The sequence below is a fragment of the Indicator indicator genome, chromosome 5 (genome assembly GCF_027791375.1).
Source record: "Indicator indicator isolate 239-I01 chromosome 5, UM_Iind_1.1, whole genome shotgun sequence".
NCBI classification, from domain to species: domain Eukaryota; kingdom Metazoa; phylum Chordata; class Aves; order Piciformes; family Indicatoridae; genus Indicator; species Indicator indicator.
In genome coordinates this window covers 9,210,275-9,233,722 of record NC_072014.1, presented here as the reverse complement: position 1 = coordinate 9,233,722, position 23,448 = coordinate 9,210,275, and the positions used below count along the sequence as shown (strand labels likewise).

General features: G+C 42.2%; 2 protein-coding genes across 2 annotated transcripts; both read left to right on the top strand.

The window, feature by feature from the left end:
* The first annotated feature begins 1,483 nt into the window (after window positions 1–1,483).
* Window positions 1,484–2,647, top strand: C5H2orf66 (chromosome 5 C2orf66 homolog). The gene is made up of 2 exons (XM_054381436.1): window positions 1,484–1,606; window positions 2,465–2,647. Exons 1-2 carry the CDS (start codon window positions 1,484–1,486, stop codon window positions 2,645–2,647), a joined length of 306 nt encoding a protein of 101 aa, XP_054237411.1.
* Window positions 2,648–4,722: 2,075 nt separating this feature from the next.
* On the top strand, window positions 4,723–23,207 carry GTF3C3 (general transcription factor IIIC subunit 3). Its single transcript, XM_054381134.1, has 18 exons — window positions 4,723–4,831; window positions 5,920–6,024; window positions 8,444–8,625; window positions 8,914–9,037; window positions 9,500–9,691; window positions 10,691–10,856; window positions 11,610–11,757; window positions 12,935–13,004; window positions 14,677–14,780; window positions 16,107–16,278; window positions 16,831–17,033; window positions 17,627–17,728; window positions 18,514–18,649; window positions 19,325–19,562; window positions 20,301–20,491; window positions 20,728–20,852; window positions 22,197–22,349; window positions 23,085–23,207. The coding sequence occupies exons 1-18, from the start codon at window positions 4,723–4,725 to the stop codon at window positions 23,205–23,207; spliced, it is 2,643 nt and encodes an 880-aa protein (XP_054237109.1).
* The last annotated feature ends 241 nt before the right edge of the window (window positions 23,208–23,448 follow it).

Here is a 23,448-nt window from a genome sequence, read left to right as displayed (position 1 = left end):
GAGGGTGGTCACAGGTCTTCTTTAAACCAAAGCAAGAGGTCAAGCTTCTATTCACAAATAAATATCTGTAATCTGGAGTAAGATAATGGCCAAAAAAAAAAAAAATCTCTATTTTTAACATGTCTATTTAGATATATATTTTATGTGTTACTAACCAAAGTATTATCTGAGTAGTGGTGAGAAGAGTCGAATGAAATGATAAGCAAAAAAATGTGAGCAGCTTTGAGATGAAAAATAATATGAAATGAGGCCAAGCTAAATTAGCACAGTCATTGAAGTCTGTCTGTTTCTAGTCTGAGGTGGGGAAATTGTTGATAAAATCAGGGTAGGAAAGCAACACATCCATTAAAATGTTATGACTTGGGATCTGAAATGGACCTTACTTTCCTTTCTGTCTCCAGCATCAAGAAATGATCCATATCTTGGCTTGCCTGAAAACCATTCAATCACCTGTAATTATCTGTTAGTCACCATGCTGGAGATATGGCTAATTCCTTTTAATTAAAAGTAATATTTTGATACAGCTCTGCTATCTCTGATGGGAATTGTTTTGAATGTCTTATATGTTTACCTCAAATTTTCTGCAATACAGCTTAGGGAAGAGGAATCTGCACTGCACTTTTCGATACCAACAGGTCTTAAGAGTATGAAGGATGAAATTCTCAAGAGTCTTTATGTCATGGATGGAAATGGAATCATTACTGTATTTTTGAACTCCTGCTAACGTCATTAACACCCACCTACAGTCCACTAGAAATATAAGTGCAGAGATCAGTTTGTTCACAGATTACAAGGAGGCTAACCAAGAAGGGGCAAGCCAGAGCCAAATTCACTGGTAAGCTTTATTTTAAAGAACGTGAAAGGGAGAATTATTTCTTCTTTGTGTTTTTTTTTTTTCCCCTTGAATCCAGTTATGAAATAGGTCTCTAGTACAGTATACCAGGCTGTGTTATTATTGCACTTACTAATATATGTGGTACACTTTTTTTTGTGCAGTGTTAAAAATTGAGCTGCCTGGATCTCAAGCTGCATTTTTGCATTCTCCTTGGAGCACACAGAGATCTGCTGCTGTAACTAATCAGCCAACTGAAATGGCTGTATGTAATATGAAATGTAACATTACAAATGTAAATATTTTGTGTTAAATGTTGTACTAGTCCCTCTCCAAAAGAGAACCCAGCGTCTTTGGGTGTTAATTTCCCTCACTTCTGTCTTGTAGGGAAACAGGCAGTCTAAGCCATTACAGTTTTGATATGGAAGATGCTTCTTTAGAATAATTTATTCTAGGGCATCAGGAGTAAAACAAAACCCAGTTGACAGCACATGGATGTCATCTGCAGTTGGCAGCTTTTCCTTGCCATGGATAAATTGTTTTCACCACCCCACTGGATAGCCATGCTTGTCCTTATCAGTGACAGTTTGATAGGATTTAAGGCATGTGGTTTGTTGTTCTTCTTGCAGATAGTCTGTTCTTCTCTTCAACATGTGGAAAGTGGTGCTCCTGGGTCTTTTTACAGCATTAGCTGTGAGAGGATTGGCAAAGGGTGCTCCTTTCCAACCAGAAGAAAAATGGAAACCTCTAGATAACCCTAGAAACAGAGACCTGGTAAGGAAATGCTGCAAGAAAATTAGCCTGTGTGAGTTTTTCTTTTCCACCAGAATTTTTCTCCTGTAAACTGAAAGGTAAGAGGGACACATTAAATGTAGTGCTACTAACTGTGCACTTTGTGTAGTCAATAACCACAACTGGATGAGCATTCTTCAGTCAAGATGTACTCCTTAACTGAAGAAACACTGTGTAGCAGTACAGAGAGCTTCCTTACATCTTCATCCAGCAGCTTCAGTTTTAAAAAATGCATTTTGATTATATAACCACTTGTTTCATGAAGGAGAAGAGGGATTATTATCATGTTTCACTCCAATGTGTGCTCTGATTTTATGTTGTCTCTTCTAGGACAAGGAGGTTTGTATCTGACACATTGTCATGAATCACATCTTAACATCTAAAAGTTAATTCCAGCTAAGAAAATATCATTAAGGGGACATCTGCAAGACCTTTTATGAAGGAAAAAATCTGTTTCCCCAAGTTTTCCTCACTAAGAAACACTAATGTTTCCAAGCGACCCATTCAAATCAGGTGCTCACTGTTGCTAACTCTTGGAGAACATTTCACCGTACTGCTTGCACCCAGTGAGGGTTTTGCTGTGCCTGTTTTATAAGGGATGCAGTTTGAATCGGCAGTGGTTGGGAGGGGAGCATAGATCAGTAAGGAGCTGGTGGCCTTTGGACACCATGTGTGGTGTATAAGCCAAGGACAGAGTGTACATGTCTGTCTTGTACCAGTTTAAGGTCAAAAGACAGAATTTAATCCCACATAAGGACAAATATTACATCTAATTTGTGTCATTAGTAATAATCAATCTCTACTGGGCATGCTCTGTTTTTACATCTGAAATATGTTCAGTTTTTCAGAACGCTCCAGGCTTATTTTTTGGGCAGGGGTCTTGATCTCAGAAAGTTCCCAGCTACTTTCACTGTGAACAATGAAGGACCAAGGCCTGTCATCTTCTACTCAGATCCTATTGCTTCTGCATTTGCAGATTATGAAGAAAGAAAGAATTCTTTCTCAAATTATTTCAAAGGCTGAAAGATACTGCTGACCAAGGTAAAAGCACCTGCTTTTTCCCCTCATGTTATTGCGTGATTCTATGTAACCAAGTGAAAGATTTGGATTCAAGTGATTCTCACTTCTGTCTGAAGTATAAAAAATTTTTCAGAGGTAATTAAAAATGTTTAAAATCTATGGTTTAAAATTGTTGAGGTAGAGGTTTATGAGGTAATTACTACTTTGGTAAATTAACACATGGTGCTTGTGAAGACCTAGATAGACCACACTTGGTTTTTCACTCCTTTTTCTCTCATTCTCCCAATATACAGATAATAGAGAATGCAGGTTTCTTTAAGCAAGTGATGGCAGTAAAATTATAAATTGAGACTAATGGTTTCTTGTGATAATGGATACTAAGAAAGTGAATTTAGGCATAAGATACTGCACTAGCTAAAAATACAGTATCTTTTACATCATCCATCCATGCTGCTTTCCTTTTTCCTACCACTGAAATTGAAAGGTAAATAAAAGGATTGACAACTTGTCTCTATGAAATAAAAGTGAGTCAAACTTGTATTATTAATAAATCCAGCTTCAGTTTGTAGCAGGTACTTCTCAGCTGTTTTGTCTCTGCAAAGCCACATTCTAGCAAAAAAAATTCTTTCATATCTCAATCTGAAAGGCAGTGAATACTGGCTGTTCTGAGGAAAGGGAAATAATAGTTTTCTCCCATTTTTCAGATAGTCAACTATTTCAGTAGGTTTTCAATCTAAGCCTTTTGGTGATTTACCTAGTGTCTTAAATAGTCATTCGTAATCAATATTAATTTTAGGATCTTTAGCTCTGTCCTGTTTGGTGTCTGCTTAAGCATTATCTCATTTTGTAATTCAAAGCAAAGCGCTGCACTCAAGTACTCAGTTCTTTTTGTCAAGCTTTTGTGTCAGGGTAAAACAAAATAAATTGCAACATACACTGAGTATTGTGCATGATAACTAAATGGAAAGGGACTTGAGAAGGGATGCTGGCATCTGTTACAACAGTAGTGAGAAAATTAGGGCTGCAAGTAATGTTTCCCACATAATTCAGGATTATTAAATTCGTTCTCTTCAGCGTTTGGAGTTGTTTTCTGGAAGCAGAGGTTTGCTGCACTCATTGAAGGTATTTTGGTCAGTGCTACCAAGTCTTGCTTTGGATCATAAATATTTCTGTATGTATTTCATATCCTTTTTCTTTCTCTTTTTCAGGCAGTAACTTTTGAACTCGGTGTGAAACAGTAGCCTTTACAGTGACATATTACTGCTTTGAATTTTTAATAGTTTCCTGACAATTTACAATGGCCCTCAACTACCACAGTCCTCACCTGTGGAACCTGACATCCCACTGTAATTAGCATGTTTGCTGTCTACACTGCCTAGCAGAACTGTGCTTGTCTAAACGTGAATAAACGAGTGCAACGGAGTACGTGTAACTGCTGCCAAGTGTCTTTGTTTCTAATTGGTGAATAAATGTTATCTTTCAGTTTACTAGAACTAGACCTGAGAAGATGGTCTGCAGCAGTTTTTCTTTCACTAGAAGCCGCCTTGTTTCTTGGCAGACGGCAGCAAAGTGTGAAATATCTGCTCTGGCAGAGGCACCTGCCCCGGGGGCCTGGTGGCTGCTTCATCCTCGCCCCTCATCATCCCTCACCCCCGTTTCTGACCAGGTCCCAGTCAATAAGTCATCTGCGCCATAACTGTATATGATATTAAGAAACTCCTCTTATGTCAAAATAACATTTCTGAGGAAATAAAAGATCTACAGCAAAGGTAGAGAGCGGGTATAGAAGCATTTCCCTGCCCTCATGCTGCTAGCTCCTCCGAGGCAGCAGCACAGCAGCAGCAGCAGCTCCCCGCAGTCCCCCAGGCTCAGGAGGTCCTCCAGCTCAAACCCCGGCGGCTGCCCGCTCCCAGGTGACCTTCCCTCTTTCCCCTCTCCCCACGGCAGGCGGGTAGGAACTCGCGTGTGAGGGCGCGGAGCGCGGCGGGCGCCATTACGGGAGGGACCCGGGTCCCGTTCGCAACTACGTTCCCGAGCGCCGGCTGCGGCAGTTCCCGCCCTCGTCTCGAGCCGTCACCATGTCGGGCTTCAGCCCGGAGCTGATCGATTATCTGGAGGGAAAGATCTCCTTCGAAGAGTTCGAGCGGCGGCGAGAGGAGCGTAAGAGCCGCGAGAAGGTCAGTCTGCCCCGCTGACAGCCCCGCGGGCCGCCGCGGCCCGCTCCCTTCGTGACAGCACCTGGCAGAACACCGACCACGTCAGGGGCTGCCTCTCCTTTGTGTGGGGGGGCTTATGTCAAGTGTTGCTGTGCTCAGCTTTTGATTACTGTGCAGAGCTATCGGTTACGTCCACATCACTATTAATTTCTTTGCAAAAATTACGAGAAATTAACTTTAATTTGTAAGGGTCATTAGGGACTGGTAGGAGAAGTTGTTCAAGGCAGCTTAGACCTTTGCGAGGCACAGAATGCAACGTTTTGGTTCATGCCAGGGTGGCTTGCGCCCCTGGACTTGTTAAAAGCTAGTGGCATTTACTTTCGGGCGCTGTAATTAATTTCTTCTTTAGGTTGGAGTAATGAGCAGAAGCAGGTTTGGATATAAAATCATCCAGCATATACTTGTACCACTCTTCCATCATCTCTGTGAGACTGAAGGAAAAGATCTAATTCGACTCCTTTTGGTATTTTTTCTGAGTTCTTGACAGCAATAAATACAGGGAGAGACAGCTCTGAGTCTAAAAGTAAGCAGGTTATGAGACATGCCGTATGCTTGATTGGAGTATTGTTGTTAATTTCACCATCTTTACCTCAAAATGCAGCTGAATGTCTTATTTCCGGGTCATTGGAGAGTGCATTCAACAGAGCTAATCTGAAATGGAAGCATAAGTGATATACTAGGGCAGCCTTCTCACTGGACCAACAAGTACTGGTTTGATATTTAATTTTGCATTTAAAAAGGCAGGTTTCTAAAAGGATTTGTCACATGTATGTGACTTGTCAGCCATGTCACCTTATCTCACTGTAATGCCAAGTAAGCAAAGCAACGGGCTAGTCTTTTCAGTGAAAAGTAGTGTGCACGGTTACTATCTGAGTCATCTCACATTGACAGGAATATAAATGCTGGGCTGTGTTCCTTCAGAGCTATAGGGCTGACTCCGCCAGTTTCACTTGCAGTGCAGAAGCTGGAAACCCCTGGTCCAAGTGCTGGTTGTAAATACTGGGACAAATAGGAATGAGTCATGTTATAAATCTGATAACTGGTGTTGTTGACATGTGTAGGATGGTGAAAATACGTCTGCTGATGAAAACACTGAAGATGTAGAGGCTCCATCTTCATCAAAAAAAGCATCTGGGAAATCCCAAGATCAGGATGAAACGGACGGTAAGTGTTAATAAAATAATTCCAGTGAAAAATGCCTTTAAAAGGTCATTGAAAGCATTTTCTCAGTGATATTTTATACTTGTCTGTAGTTTTTGAACCTGTGTGTGCTGAAGCACATTCTCAGTATAGGATGTTCCAAGTCACAGGCAGGGTTGTAACTCATTTAGTGTGTTTAAGAGACTGTACCTGGCCAATTGCCTATCATTTTTCTGGGAGACCCTCCAGTTTTGCCCTTCTGGCCTCTTAACAGGATCACCACATGGCCTCAATTATTTACTCTCTGAAGTTACAAATAGGTTAAAGGGGTTTATCTCAAAAAGCCTGTTTTGGTTTGTTTTTTTTTTTTTTCCTGTTCATCTCTTTGCTAGTCTTTTGTCGAGTCTTGAATGTTTCAGAATATTTGATTCTACTGTGCGTGTGTTTCCTTGTCATCCTAAGTTAATTAAAATAGCTAAAAAGAGGACTTTCTTCTTTCTCTTTCTCTGTGTTTTTCTCCTACTCAGTTATTGCTTGACCTGTTTAGAGCACCTGTGCATTTAATTCTCTCCTGCTGGATATTCCAAGTTACAGATTCTCTGTCTGGCTTTCTTTGTACAGTTACTGGGATATCTCCTGAGGTGCCTTAGCGAAATGAGTTTAACGTCCTTGTAATCTGATATAGTAAAAGGATGTGCAGCAAGTGCTAGGTGCAGCATTTCTCTCCTTAGTTTTTGTATCAGTGCTGATTGATCTCTTGCCTCATGTTCTGGCTTTCAGCTTGGAATTTTGAGTGCTGCAGTTTGCTTCAGAACACCTGTTCAGAAGCTCTACTGCATGCACCAGGCAGGGTGCATTCCCTGTACCCTGATAGCAAAAATACCAAAGTGCAAGTTTTGGTCTTTTCATGTTGATTCTTAGATTCTTCTTGCTGCTTTCATTGCAAATTTTCATCATCTGCTTGTGTTTGCGGGGGGGGGAGGGGGTGCTGTGTGGTTTTTTGTGTGTGGGTTTGGGGTTTGTTTTTTTTACTGTTGTGTTTAGGTGTTAGGGTTGTTTTGGGATTTTTTTGGTGGGAGGGAGAGGGTTGGTTTTTGTTTGTTTGTTTTTTAAATTTCAAGAATAGACCTTAAATTATCTCACCTAAAATGCACTTCAGTGGTGCCTAGGTTTTGCCTCCTGTCTTAGAAGGACAGAAAACGAGCACTGAAAGTGTGGCTGTAGCCAAATGTCTGTGGTTCTTTACTGACCACTTCTTTTTTGCTGAAGTACTTCCAAGCTATGTCTTTTTTCTCTGTATTCCACCCTGTTTGACATCTTTATCTAGGGAAAAATAAACCTCCCCTCATAGATCTGTGTGTTAGTTTTATTTCTACTTGTACAACACAGAACACAGAAGTCTAAAGAGCAGTCAGAATCAAGGAAACTTTGATATTGTTTATTTAAGGAGTTGTTGCTAGAATCTGACTTGGGATATTCAGAGGAAAAATGTTAGAAAAGGTCTCTGCTGAAATCGCTTTTGGTACATGAATCTTCGGAGCTAATCTGCTACAATCCTCAGGTGATCCCTGCATCCAAGGAAACTGGAATTAAATGTTAATGAAATTAATAGTATTTGTTTTCAGATGGTGCAGGAAGAAAAGTCTTGATTTTAGATAATTAATACCGAACTTAGAATAGAAACAACCAAATATATCTAAGTCTGAAAAACAAAAAAAGACCTCTGCATAACTTGGTAGTTTGCACAGGTAGGCACTTGTGGAGGCTAATAACCCTAAGCTAATTTAGTAATGAAAAGCTGTCATTAAAAAAAAGATTTTTAAAATAAATTACCTACTTTAAGGATAGCAATTTTGGATGTATAGCTTCACATTCATATTTATTTTAAGGAATGCTGTTATTTCTTCTTCCAGCAAAATGTGGATGATCTGGATTTTGCCTTTACACACGTTAAAAGGCCCGTAGTGTCATGAACAGAATGGTTACAAGATCCTGGATTAAATTCTTCTTCTAAACATTGGTCTCTGCCCTGTTATTTAGTACAATTGTCTGCTCACTTACCCTCTTCAGATGAAGCGCCTAACTTCATATGACCAGTTCAGTGCTTGGAAATTGCTTGATACACTTCTCTTGTAAGGACTGAGAAGAATGTTGATTAAACTGTTACTTTGTTCTGTGTGCTCCTCCATGCTTTCAATTCAAATATCCAAAAAATGCTAGAGCCTGGGGGATATTAAGCTTTGGTGATGGATAACGGAGAGCTTTAAAACCAAAAAAGGTGGTTAATAGTATTTCTGCTTTTCAGCAGGACTTTTTCTTAAGAATTGCTGGTTCAAGTGGGCTACTAAGTATGAATAATTCTCTTTCCCCTGCACTTGTCCTGACAAGAAGCATGTGCTCTTGATTATATTCTTTATTACATTTTTGCTTCCTTCTCAACCAGGAGAAACTGATGGCATCAGTAAATCTGTTCATCGGGTCTTTGCATCCATGCTTGGGGAAAATGAAGAGGAGGAGGAGGATGAAGAGGAAGAAGAGGAAGAGGAAACTACTGAGCAACCCACAGCTGGTGATGTTTTCATGCTGGAGATGGTACTTAATCGTGAGACCAAGAAAATGATGAAGGCGAGTATTTGAACTTTGATATAACTCCCCTGTTTCTCCTGAAACTTGGTGCAAAAAAAAACAGTTTTTGTGATTTTAGCTACTTGCTACGTGACGTTTTGCAATGTTTGGATTGTCTGCATTAGATACCAGAGTTACTGTCAGGTATGGAAATCAGCCAAAATTTGGGTCAGTTTAGTATCACTAGTACTTAGGTAAACTCATGTTAAGCTCAAATGTGACTGATGTCTCCTGAATGTGAGCAGAGCTGAATCCTCAGTAGATCTAAAAATTCCCTTTTCCATTTAGGAGAAAAGACCTCGCAGCAAACTTCCTCGTGCCTTGAGGGGTCTGATGGGAGAGGCCAATATCCGGTTTGCTCGAGGAGAGCGTGAGGAGGCCATTCTGATGTGCATGGAAATCATTCGACAGGGTATGTTAGAGTGCTTAAACCTTTTGGGCTTTAATGGTGAGTCAAATTGTCGTGCACACCAGGAAAATGCAGTGTGCCTCCACTGGTGATGAAAATACTCAGCACAAGGCAAGTCACTGTGAAAGCAGTGTGGAATTGAAAACATAGAGCCTGCTTCTTCTATTGTTTTGCTTGTAAAAGGAAACCAGCACCCCAACTCTGCAGAGGTCTTTGCTTAGCTTTACACAGTTTCCTTTTACTGTCTTTGTAGGACCAAGGTATGAACATCAGTATGACTGGCAATGGAGAATAATGCCATAAATATTCATTAAGATTCAGTCAAGCTGCAGGTTTTTTCCTGAATTTAAACAGCAGTGATCTTTCCTGTAATTGTCGTATCTGTAGTTGCACAAAGGCAAATTAGTTGTTTTCAAGATGGTTTGAAAACAATAATTCTTAATCATTCTTCTTGTCTTTTCACAGCTCCTCTTGCTCATGAGCCATTTTCTACTCTTGCCATGATCTATGAAGACCAGGGTGATATGGAGAAGTCTTTACAGTTTGAACTGATTGCAGCTCACCTAAATCCCAGTGATACTGAGGAATGGGTTAGACTGGCTGAAATGTCACTGGAGCAAGACAATATTAAACAGGCTGTTTTTTGCTACACGAAAGGTAGCAAACATTTTAATAGTTGAAAATAAATTTTAGGATCCTGAAGTGGTTTAGGTTGGAAGGGACCTTAAAGATCAGCTAGTTCCAACTTCCTGCCACGTGCAGGGACACCTCCTACTAGAAGAGCTTGCTCAAGGCCCCATCCAACCTGGCTTTCAATGCTTCCGGGCTTGGATCCTCCATAGCTTCTCTGGACAACCGCCAGAAAAGGTTCCAGTGGCTCACCACCCTCATGGGGAAGAATTTCGCCCTCGTGTCTAATCTCAATCCTGCTGCTACCAGTTTGAAGCCATTACCCCTCCTCCTGTTACCACATGCCTTGGTGAAAAGTCCATCTCAAACTCTCTTGTAGCCTCCTTCAAATACTGGAAGGCTACTCTAAGGTCTCCCCAGAGCCTTCTATTCTCCAGGCTGAACAACTTCAACTCTCTCACCCTGCCTTTGTAGGAAAGGTGCTCCTGCCCTTGGATCATTTTCAAAGTTTCCTCTGGCCTCGCTCTAACAGATCCATGTCCTTTCTTGTGCTGAGGACACCAGAGCTGGCCCCAACACTACAGGAGGGTCTCGGCAGAGGGGCACAATCCCCTCCACCTGCTGCCCATGCTTCTGGGGATCAGCCCAGAGCATGGGTGCTGCTGGGCTGTGAGTGCACAGTGCCAGCTTGTGTTTGGCTTCTGATTACCCAGCATCCCCAAGTCCGTTTTCCGTCCAGCCTGGATTTGTGCTTGGGATTGCCCCAACTCAGGTGTAGGAACTAATGCCTTAGGTGCTAATGGCAACAGTTTTGTTTTCTTCTGCTTTCTAATTCAGCTTGCTGCCATTTGCCAAGATTCTGCACCTCTGTCCAGAGTCAGAGAGTCATTAATCCTTAATGTAGGATGCCCTTTCCTTACCAAAACCTGGTATGTGCCCACTAGCCTTCATCTAGTCAGGGAAATCACTGTGAAATCCATTGTTGCCTTTTCCTATGCTAGACTGCTAATAGACTTCTTCTTGCAGCTCTGAAATATGACGCAACCAATGTGCGTTACCTGTGGGAGCGATCGAGCCTGTACGAGCAGCTGGGGGAGCACAAGATGGCTATGGATGGCTACAGGCGCATCCTGAACCTCCTCTCCCCCTCTGATGGAGAACGCTTCATGCAGCTGGCAAGAGACATGGCAAAGTGAGTTGGTCTGGAAAACAGCCTGCTTTGGTTTCCCAGAGTTCCTCACAAGATGATGCTGATAAGCTCTGCAGCTGCTGCAAGCTGGGGATGTGAGTGAAATAAAAAATGCATCTGATTTTGCGGGGGTGAGCCCACCACAAGCATTCAGCCCACAGCTGCTGTTGTGTTTTCAAAGCCCAACATGTGGAAATTATCCTGTGTGGGGGCAATGCATGAGCTTAGAAGTGTTGCAATCTTTTGCCCGAGACAGATAAGACTTGTGGTTGAAGTGTGTAGCCGCATTATTGTGGTTTTAATAACTTGTTAAACTAATTTATATCTCAGCTTACTAGTACATAAGTTGTAGAAAGCTGTTACCAGCCTGTTTCCAAGCAATTTAAGTGTGTTGATCCTTGTGGTTGTGAAATACGCCACAAAAATGCAAGGATTTGTGTTGTAACACCATTATTTCTGAAGATTTTTCTGAAACCAGGTTAATGTGGTACATCATCAATAACTTGGCTCGAGGTCGGGGATATTGTGATAAAAACTCCAAGAATGTCTTAACATAGATGGTGAAATATATAAAAAATATCAACGGTTGTAAGGAAAGAAAACAGTGCCCCCTTTCTCACCACGTTTTGTAATTTGCTAATGAAAATATGTACTATTAGGTAAAAACAAAAGAAATAGGAAGGTCCATTTGCTTGTGTCAAAGAGTTTGTTGCCAGTTACCTCAGATACTTAATGTCTTTCATCTGTGTTTTGTAGGAGTTATTATGAAGCCAATGATGTGACCTCTGCTATTGAGATAATAGAAGAAGCCTTTACTAAACACCAGAGCCTGGTGTCCATGGAAGATGTTAACATCTCAGCTGAACTGTATATTTCCTCCAAACAGTATGACAAAGCTCTGGCGGTATGGAGAACTAAATACATTCTTGTGTCGTGTTCAGCACCTCTTTGCTGGTCACGATGCACAGTCTGTGTTCTTACAGTGCTTAGATATGGTCCTGGTTCTGTAGCTGGTCAGATACAGATTGCTTGCTATTAGTTCTGTAGTAATTAACATTAAAGTTAACAGCTTGATGTAATATTGGGGCATTGATGGGCTTGTATGCTGTTCCATGTTTAAAATTTTGGGAGCCTTCCTCTCCTTTACAATTGCCATACTCTTAGTAGGCAGAGAAGACCTATGAGCTGTTTCTGGAGTGCTACTGGCAAAAGGTACACTGAATGATGTAAAGGTTCAAATGCAGACCATTGTGCTTTACCTGACATACTTGTGTAACAATTAATAATTTATTCATTAAGCATCAAGCATCCATTCCAGAAAGACTCTAAGGCATTGGGAAGTTGAGAAGACTCCTCATCTGTTCTCAATTTGTTCTAGCAGGTTTTAATCATCAATTTTGAGGCATGTTTCCAGGTTGATTTGGTCTGACTTTGAGAAGAGACAATTTAGTATGTGGCCAGGATTATCTGTTCCAAGATAGATTGAGGAAACTCTTTTAGTTGGGACCTTCTCCTTATGAACATTCTTATTCTCCTGAGTGCAAGTAGCAGGATGAGATGAAACAGCCTCAAGTTGCACCAGGGAAGGTTTAGATGGGACATTAGGAAAAATTTCTTCCTCAAAAGGGTTGTCAAGTCCTGGAACAGGCTGCCCGGGGAAGTAGTGGAGTCCACATCCCTGGAGGTGTTTTTTGTAAAAGACTTGTAGATGTGGTGCTGAGGTTTAGCAGTGAACTTGGCAGTGTTGGGTAGTGATTGGACTTGATGATCTCAAAGGTCTTTTCAAGCCTAAACCATTCTGTGGTTACCTGGTGCTTTATTTTCAGTCTTCCAAGAGGCATTAAAAGAAGATATAAATGCTAAAAACTTTTCTAGTTGTGATGAAGGTAGCTGTTGCATTTGCTAAAGAAATGCTGGACATAAGGTGATCAAACTCAATAGTAGCAAACTGACCGTGTGTGAAGTGAGTGCAGCTTCTCTTCTGGTAACTCTGGTGATATCTAAACCAACTGCCATGTGAGCTGGTTACTCCATATGTCCTTTGAACCTTTAAAATTATTTGAGTTACTCATCTGTTCTAGGTTATTACAGATTTTGCAGGAATTGTGCTTGAAAAGAAAACACCAGAAAAAAGTCCAGCTGAGAAGAAAGGTTAGTAGCTAACAAGCGGTTAGCTTGCCCCTGCTGTTCATCTAATGTGACATTTTTCCTTACATTTCCTTTTCAGCTCTCAGGGGTATTTTGATGCACATTGACAGGCTTTTCTTTTCTGAAACTTTCCAGTGTCTCTTAATGACTTACATGGCATGACCTTAGCCCCCTGTAAGGAGTTTCTCTGATGTCCAATTAGTCCTGCTGACTCAGGAAGTACAAGGGCTGCACTCCAGGCAGCTGCAGCCTTTTAAAGTTCTAAACATTCCTGGGAGTATTCACATCAGTCCAGCTATTTCTAAACAGCCTCTGAAAAAATAACTTGGATAAGCTTAGTGGCTTCTATACTCAAGAATCTCAACCTGAGGCTAATATTCTTCATAAACCCTAATTCTGCTATCAAACATTTAAATGTTTTGATATATGCAAATCTGGGAATGCTGGCTTGTAACTGAGTAAAGTGAGTTGTCTTTGAGAAGCCTGCTTTGTGAAAATCATTGCTTCAGTCTTAAAACGTTTGGGCTGTGTAATGATGCCAGCACACCAGTGCCATAAGCAGAGGGTCTGTTGTTGGATTAAACTGGTTGATGTTTCAGCAGTCCAAATGCAGTGTAGGGATAAGATACTTCTGTTGGCTTTTTGCTTTAATGGACCAGGTAAAAATACACTTGGTCAGTGAACAACTGACGTGATACAGACTTGGAACAGATCATTTATAAGAAGCTAAATAATAATGGGTCTGAGGATTATAAGAGTTTTGCTAAGTTAGCTGGGGTGTGCGATTAGGTAGGACAAAGCTTCTAAACTACCCAAGAGCATGCTTTCTGCTGTTGATTTATAACTTTTTTTGACTGTTTCCTGCTCTGCTGTCATTCAAAATGAAGGAAATCCAAACCCCACTTTCCAGAGTAAGCTACCAATTGATCATGGATTCACAGGCACTTTTGGCTTAGCTGGTTCTCCCAGGGTAACCTACTAATCTTTTTTAAAAGATACAGGGACAGTGGCAGAAGCTGAGGGAAGCCAGGAGGCAAAGACTGATGACCAGAGTCTTCCAGTTGCTGAATCCAGCGCTGCAGGTATTTTAATTTCTCAGTTTTGTGCAAGACTGTGAACTGATCATGTGCTCAGGTTGCAGTCATATAAAAATGGAGGAAGATTTCTAACAGCAAAGAAATAGGGCTTCATCCAGGAAAGGTTTCTTGTATACTCTCTTCCTTACTCAGAACTTACTTCTAACAATGTATACAGCCAGATCTCTGGTACACAGGATTAGCTTAGGAACAAATACTGTAATATTGAGTATTTCCTTCAAAAAGCCAGGAGAAGAGGGTACAGGTGCAGGAATTGCTAAGGGAAATGTTTATGAAGCAAACATATCTTCAGAGGGCAAAATTCTAAGTGCATCCTACAGAATTCTGCTGTGGAAATCCATGCAGGCAGACAGGACTTGATACTTCATGTGACATGATTAGCGTCAGAGACAGGAAGAAGTAGTTGTTCCAACTATCTGGAAAGATACAAAAGGAGGGGAGAAGCCCAGCCTACACCACTGTTTGCTAGAATCAGTGAGAGTGTATTTTCTTAGCAGATCTGAACATGGCCTGGGGCAGTTTGTAAAATGCTTGTTAAAGCTTCTGGATTCAGAACGAAATTTTTTGTCTTCTCACAGCTGTGGAGAAGGTCAGCTGCTCCATACCTGAGGGCGTTCCCATCGACATCACAGTCAAGCTGATGGTGTGTTTGGTTCACTTGAACATCCTAGAGCCTCTCAATGTAAGTAGAAATCAGCCCAGAAGCTGGGGGATGTTTTAATAAGTTACCCAAGGCAGTAATTTTTCCTGTCTTTATATGGCTGAGGTCATTGAGAGAGCTGTGGAGATTCTTTTTGCCTCCCTCCCACTTGAGAAGAGAAATTTGTCAAACCTGCAATAGCAGAAACACTGAGTTTGTCCTTATAAAGCATGCCTTCAGTGGAAGTATTGCTGAAGCACAGTAAATCACAGACCCTGTGTTCTGGAAGGCCTGGGACCATGCTGCATAGCTGTTGAACACAAAGGACCATGTTCTTCCATTGAGTGCTCCATTGAGGAGCACTCCTCAAATGATGGGCACCCATTGGGTGTGAAATGTCTAGAACAGAAAATTGTGGCCTTTTCAGGAGTTCTGAAATTTAGGCCTTTTTTTCACTTTTTTACACTAACATATAAAGGAAGTGTAGTTTAGAATGCAAACAGAATATAAGTCAGAGAACCATGGAATTATTTTGCTTGGAAAAGACCTCTAAGATCATTGAGTCCAACCTTCAAACTAGGACTGCCTGCCATGGCTTTTAAACCATGTCCACAAGTGCCATGCCCACATGTTTCTTAACACCTCCTGGGATGGTGACTCTACCATCTCCCTGGGCAGCCTGTTCACAGCATAAAAATGAGTATTATGGGTTTAAGAAACTGGCATGTCTTAAACCAGAGAGTACAGACCTCCAGAGGCTAGGTAGGTCCAGGGGTGGACCAGAAAGTGTAATCTTTTGTTATTTCATTCCCAGAATGCCTGCATCTTCCCTTTATAAGGGAACAGCGCAAGCTGTTCTGCCCCCTTCTCCTCTCTTTGCTCCCTTCCTGATGTGGGCTCCCTTTTTTCGGGTTTGAAGGAGAGTGGAGCCTGGTGCTGCTGGCAAGCTGAATTTTTAGCTGCATCATTCAGGCCTGGGTAGGGAGGTTTAGGGAGGTATGGTTGGGCAGGGGGATGCATTTGAGGCCTGGGTGTTTGGCTGGGTTTGGGGGGGAAAGTTTGTGGAAAGCTTTGGCTTAATGGGGTTCTGTGGTAAGCCGAGAGAGAACTGGGCTGAGGCTGTTTTTGTGTGTTGTTGTATATAGTTATGAAGATTACTTCCATTTAAATTTCTAATTCTTTCCAATCTGGTATAGAGCATTTCTTCTTTAACTCCCTTGAGAAGGGTTAGAGAGCATCTGTCTCGCTCCTTAAAATGAAGACAGTGAGCTTTCAGTAACCATATGTTAAAGATTTGCTCTCTTTGGTTATTTGTGCTTTTAGTGGTTTGTGTGTGGTTTTTTGTTTGTTTGTTTGTTTTCCTTTAAGCCTCTTCTGACCACTCTGGTAGAACAAAATCCAGAAGAAATGGGTGACTTGTACTTAGATGTTGCAGAGGCGTTTCTGGATGTGGGAGAGTACAACTCAGCACTGCCTCTCCTGAGCTCTCTTGTCTGCTCCGAGCGATACAACTTGGCTGTTGTCTGGCTGCGGCATGCGGGTGAGAAGCAGCAGGGCTGCTGAGGGATGATGATGATACAATGCCGAGCATTGCCAGGGACCTTTATCTAAGATCAGGGGAATTTTTGAGCGACTTAGAATCATAGAATCATAGAATCAAGAAGGCTGGAAGAGACCTCAAAGATCTTCGAGTCCAACCTGTCACCCTAAACCTCATGACTATCTAAACCGTGGCACCAAGTGCCACGTCGACATGTTGAATGATCACTGGTATTGCCAACCTATAATTGGAATTTATTATGAGAACCTTGTCACGGAGTATTTTCATCATGTAGATTGAAATTTACTTCAGGTAAAAACACTTGGTGAAGTAAAAGAGCATCTATTCTGCATTCCATCTTCTGTCAAGTGATGATACTTCCAAGTGAAAATGTGGATGCAGCAGCACATATTAAAGTGAAAATATTCAGAAATAATGCATGATTTCGGTGGTTTTAACTGAAAAAGTATACAAAAAGTATATGAAGTATTTTACAAGCTTTGAAATCTTTTTCTGCTCTTTCATGTGTTGTGTTGTTCATGGTATGTCTAGAGTGCTTGAAGGCTTTGGGACACATGGAGCGTGCTGCAGAGAGCTATGCCAAAGTTGTTGATCTTGCCCCACTGCACTTGGATGCAAGAATTTCACTTTCCACGCTTCAGCAGCAGCTGGGCCGACCTGAGAAGGCTCTGGAGGCACTGGAACCCATGTATGACCCAGACACACTGGCACAGGATGCTAACGCTGCCCAGCAGGTGGGTGAAGCATTCTGCCCTTCCAGTTTAGGGAACATTATTCTACTGAATAGTGGTGGCAGCCAAAGCTGTCAGCTATCTAGGAGCATGAATTGAGCCTGATCTCCATCATGGTGAGCCTTCAGAGTGCAGCAAATGACTCACTACAGAGCATCAGGGATGAGGCATTGTGGCTCACTCTCCCTAACCATTTTAGCAGTATTTCCCTTGTCCTATGTGATTACTTCTGGGTGAGTTGCAAGCTTTTGGCCACTGAGAACCACCCTTGACACTGATCACTTTGCATTAAGTTGATCAGCTTTGTGAGGTGAGTGGTTTGGCCTCTACAATGCTGTAGCCAAGCTTCTGTATCTCCTCTCCGTCAGCACCTTCACTATAGGTAAGAGTTATGCCTAATTGCTATGGAAGTTGAGAATTTCAAACAACATCTACTGCAGGGTGGTTTACTTGGATCTTATCTGCTGCTGCCAAGATTCTTACAGCTTGCAAGAAGCTTTTACAATCCTATTGGTACTGTACTGAGCCAAACCAGTTTGTTTCATGAACTCACTTTCTGTGCAAGAGGTTGAATAATAACATTCCTTATTCTCTAGGAATTAAAGCTGCTTCTTCATCGCTCCACACTGTTGTATTCCCAAGGCAAAATGTATGGTTACATCGACACCTTACTCACAATGCTGGCAATGCTGCTGAAGGTAAGCCAAGCTTTCCAGATGTGAGTTGAGTTAAGATAAGACACAAACAAGCTCAGGAGGAAAGCCAGTGGGTTTTATACTCAACTGATTATTTTTGTTAGATCATCATCTTACAGGGAGCCTGTAATACTGGTGTCCCTGCCTGTGGGGACAGAGCGGAAGACCACTTGTGTGTCTAATTCCTAATGCAGCGACTTCAGCAACCTGTTTCTCAGTGTACACAGAACACTCTGAGTTCTAATACTACTTTTTAGCTTTTAGTGCTTTCTTAAGGTGTGGATACTGGGTTCTATTTCAGCAATTTGCTTTTGAAGTTCTTAAATCAATTTGTCTCATTTTCTTGAAATAAAATGACCTAGCCCCCCAGTTTATTTGGCCAGCAAATACAGCAGTGGTGGGTTTGTGTTTGGGAGAGAGGGGAAATAGTTAGACTTCAGTGTCATCCATTACTATTGTATTACACTGGTTAAATAGCTGATTACCCACCTACTTCTGAAACTGATACAGAAATACTTATTTCTTGTTGTTCCCCAATGCAAACAGGTTTGATTTCAATATATAAAGGGATGTTCCAGAAGTCTGTTAAGTCGTTTAAAGAGAGTTTGTAGCTTCTTTTGCTCCAGTTTGGACTGGAGCATGAGACAATGCAGAAATAACACTCCTCTTGGGAGTTTCTAAGCTGCAGTTTTGTCATGCAGTGAGAGCAAGATAGATTGGCCATGAGGCTGCCTTTGTCACAGATATATTGACATAATCTGAAATGCTATCCTTAAATTTGTTTCTAGGTAGCAATGAGCAGAGCTCAGGTGTGTTTGATATCTAGTTCCAAATCTGGAGAGAGACACCTCTATCTTATCAAGGTGTCAAGGGATAAAATTTCTGACAATGACGACCAAGAGACAGCAAATTGTGATGCAAAAGGTAACAAACGTTTATTAAAGCAACAAGATGAACTTCATTCTGAAAAGTTAAATAAATGTGACTTGTTTTGTGCGCTCAATCCATGCAGTTCATGTTAACATTGCTTTATGTCTAGGGCAGAGAAGGCAGCAAAAATTAAGATGATACCGCTTAAAGGAATAATAATTCAGAGAAAAATGGTATGGTTACAGAATAACTCAAATGGGGAAGGACCTCGAGGGATCACAGAGTCCAGTGTTGTTCTCAGTGCACATACAGTGCATGCACATCTAGAACAGAAATACACGTTTTGAGAGAGCTGTGATGCTTTTAGCTGGCCCAGACTCTCTTGAGCCAGGCCATGCATTCTTAGGCACCCTTAGGTGGATTAGGAAGAGTAACTGTAATGCATTCTTGTACAAGCTTTATGACTTGCTCTGTGTGCATTTTTTGCAGTTTGTACCCAAGTTTTGTCAGATTTTTAGCTGGTATTTTGTAAATGGCACTTAAAAGTGGGGAAAAAATACTCTGGGTAATAAAATAAAGTGGGTAAATACTTGGGTATCATTATTTTACCTGTTAATGCTGAGATAGTTTTGAGAAGGTCAGTTGAACATAAGTGCTTTTTCTTATATTAGCTAAGAGTTAAACTCTCTTGTTGGAATTTTCTCAACTTCCTGACATGAATCTTTGTAGCAATTTTTGCTGTTCTCACGAGTGTGCTGGCAAAGGATGACTGGTGGAACCTCCTCCTGAAGGCTATTTATTCCTTGTGTGACCTCTCCCGGTACAAGGAGGCAGAGCTCCTCGTGGATTCCTCATTGGAGTATTACTCGTTTTATGATGATAGACAGAAGCGCAAGGAGCTGGAATACTTTGGTCTCTCTGCTGCAATTCTGGACAAGAACTTCAGGAAAGCATACAACTATATCAGGTGGGGCAGAGCAGCCTCATCTGTTACATGCTTCCACTGGGGCTGTTGTACTGCAAAGACTGTTGCTAAAGGAGGCAGCTGATGCTCTTCAGCTTGAGATAAAACAAATGAGGAAAGGCTGAGAGGCCTGGTGCTGTTCAGCCTTGAGAACAGCAGCCTGAGAGGGGATCTTCTCATTGCTCCGCGAGAGCTAAAGAACCTGTGGGGTGCAAGAGGATGGGGTCAGACTCTTGTCAGGGGTGCCCAGTGACAGGACAAGGGGCAATGGGCACAAGCTGGAACCCAGGAGGTTCTGTCTGTACATGAGGAGAAAATTGTTCGCTGTGAGGGTGCCAGAGCCCTGGAGCAGCCTACCCACAGAGGTTGTGGAGTCTCCTTCTCTGGAGAGATTCCAGACCCACCTGGACATTGTGATCCTGGGCAGCCTGCTGTGGGTGACCCTGCTTTAGCCAAGGGCTTGAATTAGATGATGCCCAGAGGTGCTTTCCAACCCCTACCACACCGGTACTCTGTGCAGGGCTTTCTGGTAGCCTCTGATACCAAAAAATGCATAGTGAAGTAGGTTGGTTGGTTTTGCCAGCACCATTGGGTCTCTCTTTCACTCTCATTTTAGCCTCGGTCACTGACCTGCTCTTTGAGCGTTACCTTCCCTAAGCTGTTGAGGTTTTATTGCAGCTACAGCATTACCTATATAGCATTTACTAATTTCCTGTATACTTGCATACTTCTACTGTACAGAATCATGGTGATGGAAAATGTCAATAAACCTCAGCTGTGGAACATCTTTAACCAAGTGACTATGCAGTCTCAGGATGTCCGTCACCATCGCTTCTGTCTGCGCCTGATGCTGAAGAACCCGGACAACCATGCACTCTGTGTCCTGAATGGGCACAACGCCTTTGTGTCTGGCAGCTTCAAGCATGCACTTGGTAACATCATGTATCTTTAGTAGTAACATATTTCACAAGTGAATGTTTTTTTTCTGAGAATGATTTTGTAAAGTAATTTTCTTCATACCTCAGGAAATAATAGGTGGCTTAACAGGGTCAGTCTGGTGGTTTGACTTTTCTTAGTTGCTTCTAACTTGAAAATGTAATTTTTTGCCCTTAAAATTCTTAAGGGATGCTTTTCACAACCACTACCTTGATTGAATTGTTTGCTTTAGGACAGTATGTGCAAGCCTTCCGTGCAAACCCTGATGAACCTCTGTACAGCCTTTGCATTGGCTTGACTTTCATCCACATGGCCTCTCAGAAGTACGTGTTGAAGAGGCATGCTCTCCTAGTACAGGTAAGTTACTGGGATTAGTCTTACCAGTAGTGTTTCCTGGCTCTGTATCCTACTGTTATGGCTACAACACACTCTGTTTCAGTCACTTGCCATCATAGAATGGCTCAGGTTGGAAGGGTCCTCAGGGATCATCTACTCCAACCTTCCTGCCATGGCCAGGGATGTCTCTCAGCTAGACTCAGCTGCTCCAGGCCTCATCCAACCTGGCCTTGAACAGCCCCAGGAGGAGGCATCCACAACCTTCCTGGGCAGCCTATTCCAGAGTCCCTCCACCCTTGTACAGAATAACTTCTTCCTAAGACCCAGTCTAAACCTACTCTCCCTCAGCTTCAAACCATTCACCCTTGTCCTGTTGCTCAACACCTTTATGGAAAGTCCCTCTCCAGCCTTTGTGTAGGATCTCTTCAGGTATTGAGAGGCAGCTCTAAGATCCTCCTGGAGTCTTTTTTTCAGGCTGAACAACCCCAGCTCCCTCAGCCTATCCTCATAGCAGAGGTGCTCCAGCCCTTGGATTGTCTTTGTGGTCCTCTGGACTCCCTCCAGCACCTCTGTGTCCTTTTTACGCTGGGGACGCCAGAACTGAATGCAGTATTTGAGGTGGGGTCTCAGCAGAGCAGAGCAAAGGGGCAGAATCTCCTCTCTTGCCCTGCTGGCCACAGTTCTCTTGATGCAGCCCCACAACAGAGATGCCTTCTAGGCTGCCTGGGGGCACTGCTTGGCTCATGGTGAGCTGCTTGTGACTCAGCACCAGCAGGTCTTTTTCTTCAGAGTTAGTCTCAACCCACTCTGCACCTAGATGAGAGATGAGAGCATGCTTTTGGACTACAGCTACACGCATCTGAATCCATTCTTGATGAACCCCATAGCTTGTTATCTGTCTGTACCCAGCAATTGCTCACAGAAATGTTTGTGAAAACGTTACTGATTTCAGCCTTGATGGCTGCAGTCTGGGTTTTCTTCCATGTTCTCTTCTTGCCCTCCTTGCTCTGAAGAAGCACTGTAGCACAGGATCTCTGCCACGTGCCTTTCATGAACATGTCTCTCAAACTGCATTGTTGAAGCAAACTTTATAGACTTAAGAAGTGATTGGTTTCCCTGTCTTCCTTTCCCCCTTCTAGCTGCCTCTCACAGCTCTCTTTGTAAAGATCTTGTGGCCTCCAGTTTAGGCTACCCTCAACTTCTCAGCTCCTTTCTTCACACTTTTTTCTTCATTTGCCAGATCCAGTTAACAGACCACAGGCTGATTATTCCCACGCAGGATACTGGCAGTTATTTGCTCTACTCTCCACTAAATATTTCCATTATCTTGAAATGCCTTTTCACAAATGTGTGTGATGTGTACAGGGCTTCTCCTTCCTTCACCGGTACCTGGACCTGCGTGGACCATGTCAAGAGTCTTTCTACAACCTTGGCCGTGGCCTTCACCAGCTGGGACTACTGCACCTGGCAATCCACTATTACCAGAAAGTCCTTGACCTTCCTCCCCTCACGTTAGAGGTATTGTGTCTTTGTAAGTTGTGTACAGAGAATAAAGGCAGGTCCATGTGAATAACGTCTCAGTCACTTTTGAAATAGGTACAGCTAAAAGGCTGAAGTAGCAGCAAAAAGGTCATTAAAGAACTCAATAAATAGCTGAGCTTTATTCTGCCAAATGTAATAAACTACAACTGCCAGTTCTCTCTGCTCACCAGCATGCTGGAGCTATATGGACCAGTATCAAAAATGCCTAAATACATCCAAGCCATGGTTTTCCTCCAGCTGAGCTGCAGTAACTCATCCCAACTGATGTCATATATTTACGAGCCTGGGCTGAGAGAAAGTTCCTGCCTAGCTTTGGCATGGGAAGGTAGAAAAATTACAGATGTGTTTATGAAAGGACAAGAGTTGAGAAAGGGAAGAGGTTACTTAGGTGTTAGTGTTGGGATGCAGCCATCTTGTGTGGCAGAGTTCACATTGACTAGAGAAGTAAATACTTGGCATAAAAATTAATTAAAGGTTTATGAGGTGGCTAGCTAATTTATAGCCAGTGTTTTGAGTATGTAATTTTATAATTTGGTGATTAACAACGTGGAAACTCGTTAAAAGAGGGCACAAAGACAGACATTTCTTGTTTGAATACAGCTGAAAACCCATATCAACCATATGTGATTTGATGCCACTAATTGCTGCTTGTCTTTCAAGTTTTATACTGTTTTTGCATGTGGGTAACTTTTTGCATTCTTACTTTTACAGGGAATTGAAACTGACCAGACAGACTTGAGGAGAGACACTGCCTTTAACTTGTCACTTATTTACCAGAGCAGTGGAAACACCAGGCTAGCACAGAAGATGTTGTACACCTATGCCGTTGTATGATGAGCTTTGTGGCAGGAAGTGATACTCTTTGTATCAAGCATTGCATTATGCAGTGCTGGAGAAACTGGTTTCCTGTACAGCTTTGTCTATAGGTGGTCAGTCATGGCTTGGCTGTAGGTAAGCTTTCTGGACTTTCTCTACTGCTGCCATAGGAACCATGTCACCTGTGGATGGAAGCTGTCCTGAGCACAACACAGAGAACCTCACCTCTCTGTATTGGCTCTCCTGTGCTGCACTGCTC

Coding starts and splice junctions, on each gene's coding strand:
- C5H2orf66 (XM_054381436.1), top strand. CDS start 1,484: ATGTGGAAAGTGGTGCTCCTGGGTCTTTTTACAGCATTAGCTGTGAGA. Junction 1,607..2,464: donor ACCCTAGAAACAGAGACCTG/GTAAGGAAATGC, acceptor AAATATGTTCAG/TTTTTCAGAACGCTCCAGGC.
- GTF3C3 (XM_054381134.1), top strand. CDS start 4,723: ATGTCGGGCTTCAGCCCGGAGCTGATCGATTATCTGGAGGGAAAGATC. Junction 20,492..20,727: donor CAGCTTCAAGCATGCACTTG/GTAACATCATGT, acceptor TGTTTGCTTTAG/GACAGTATGTGCAAGCCTTC. Junction 22,350..23,084: donor TTCCTCCCCTCACGTTAGAG/GTATTGTGTCTT, acceptor TTACTTTTACAG/GGAATTGAAACTGACCAGAC.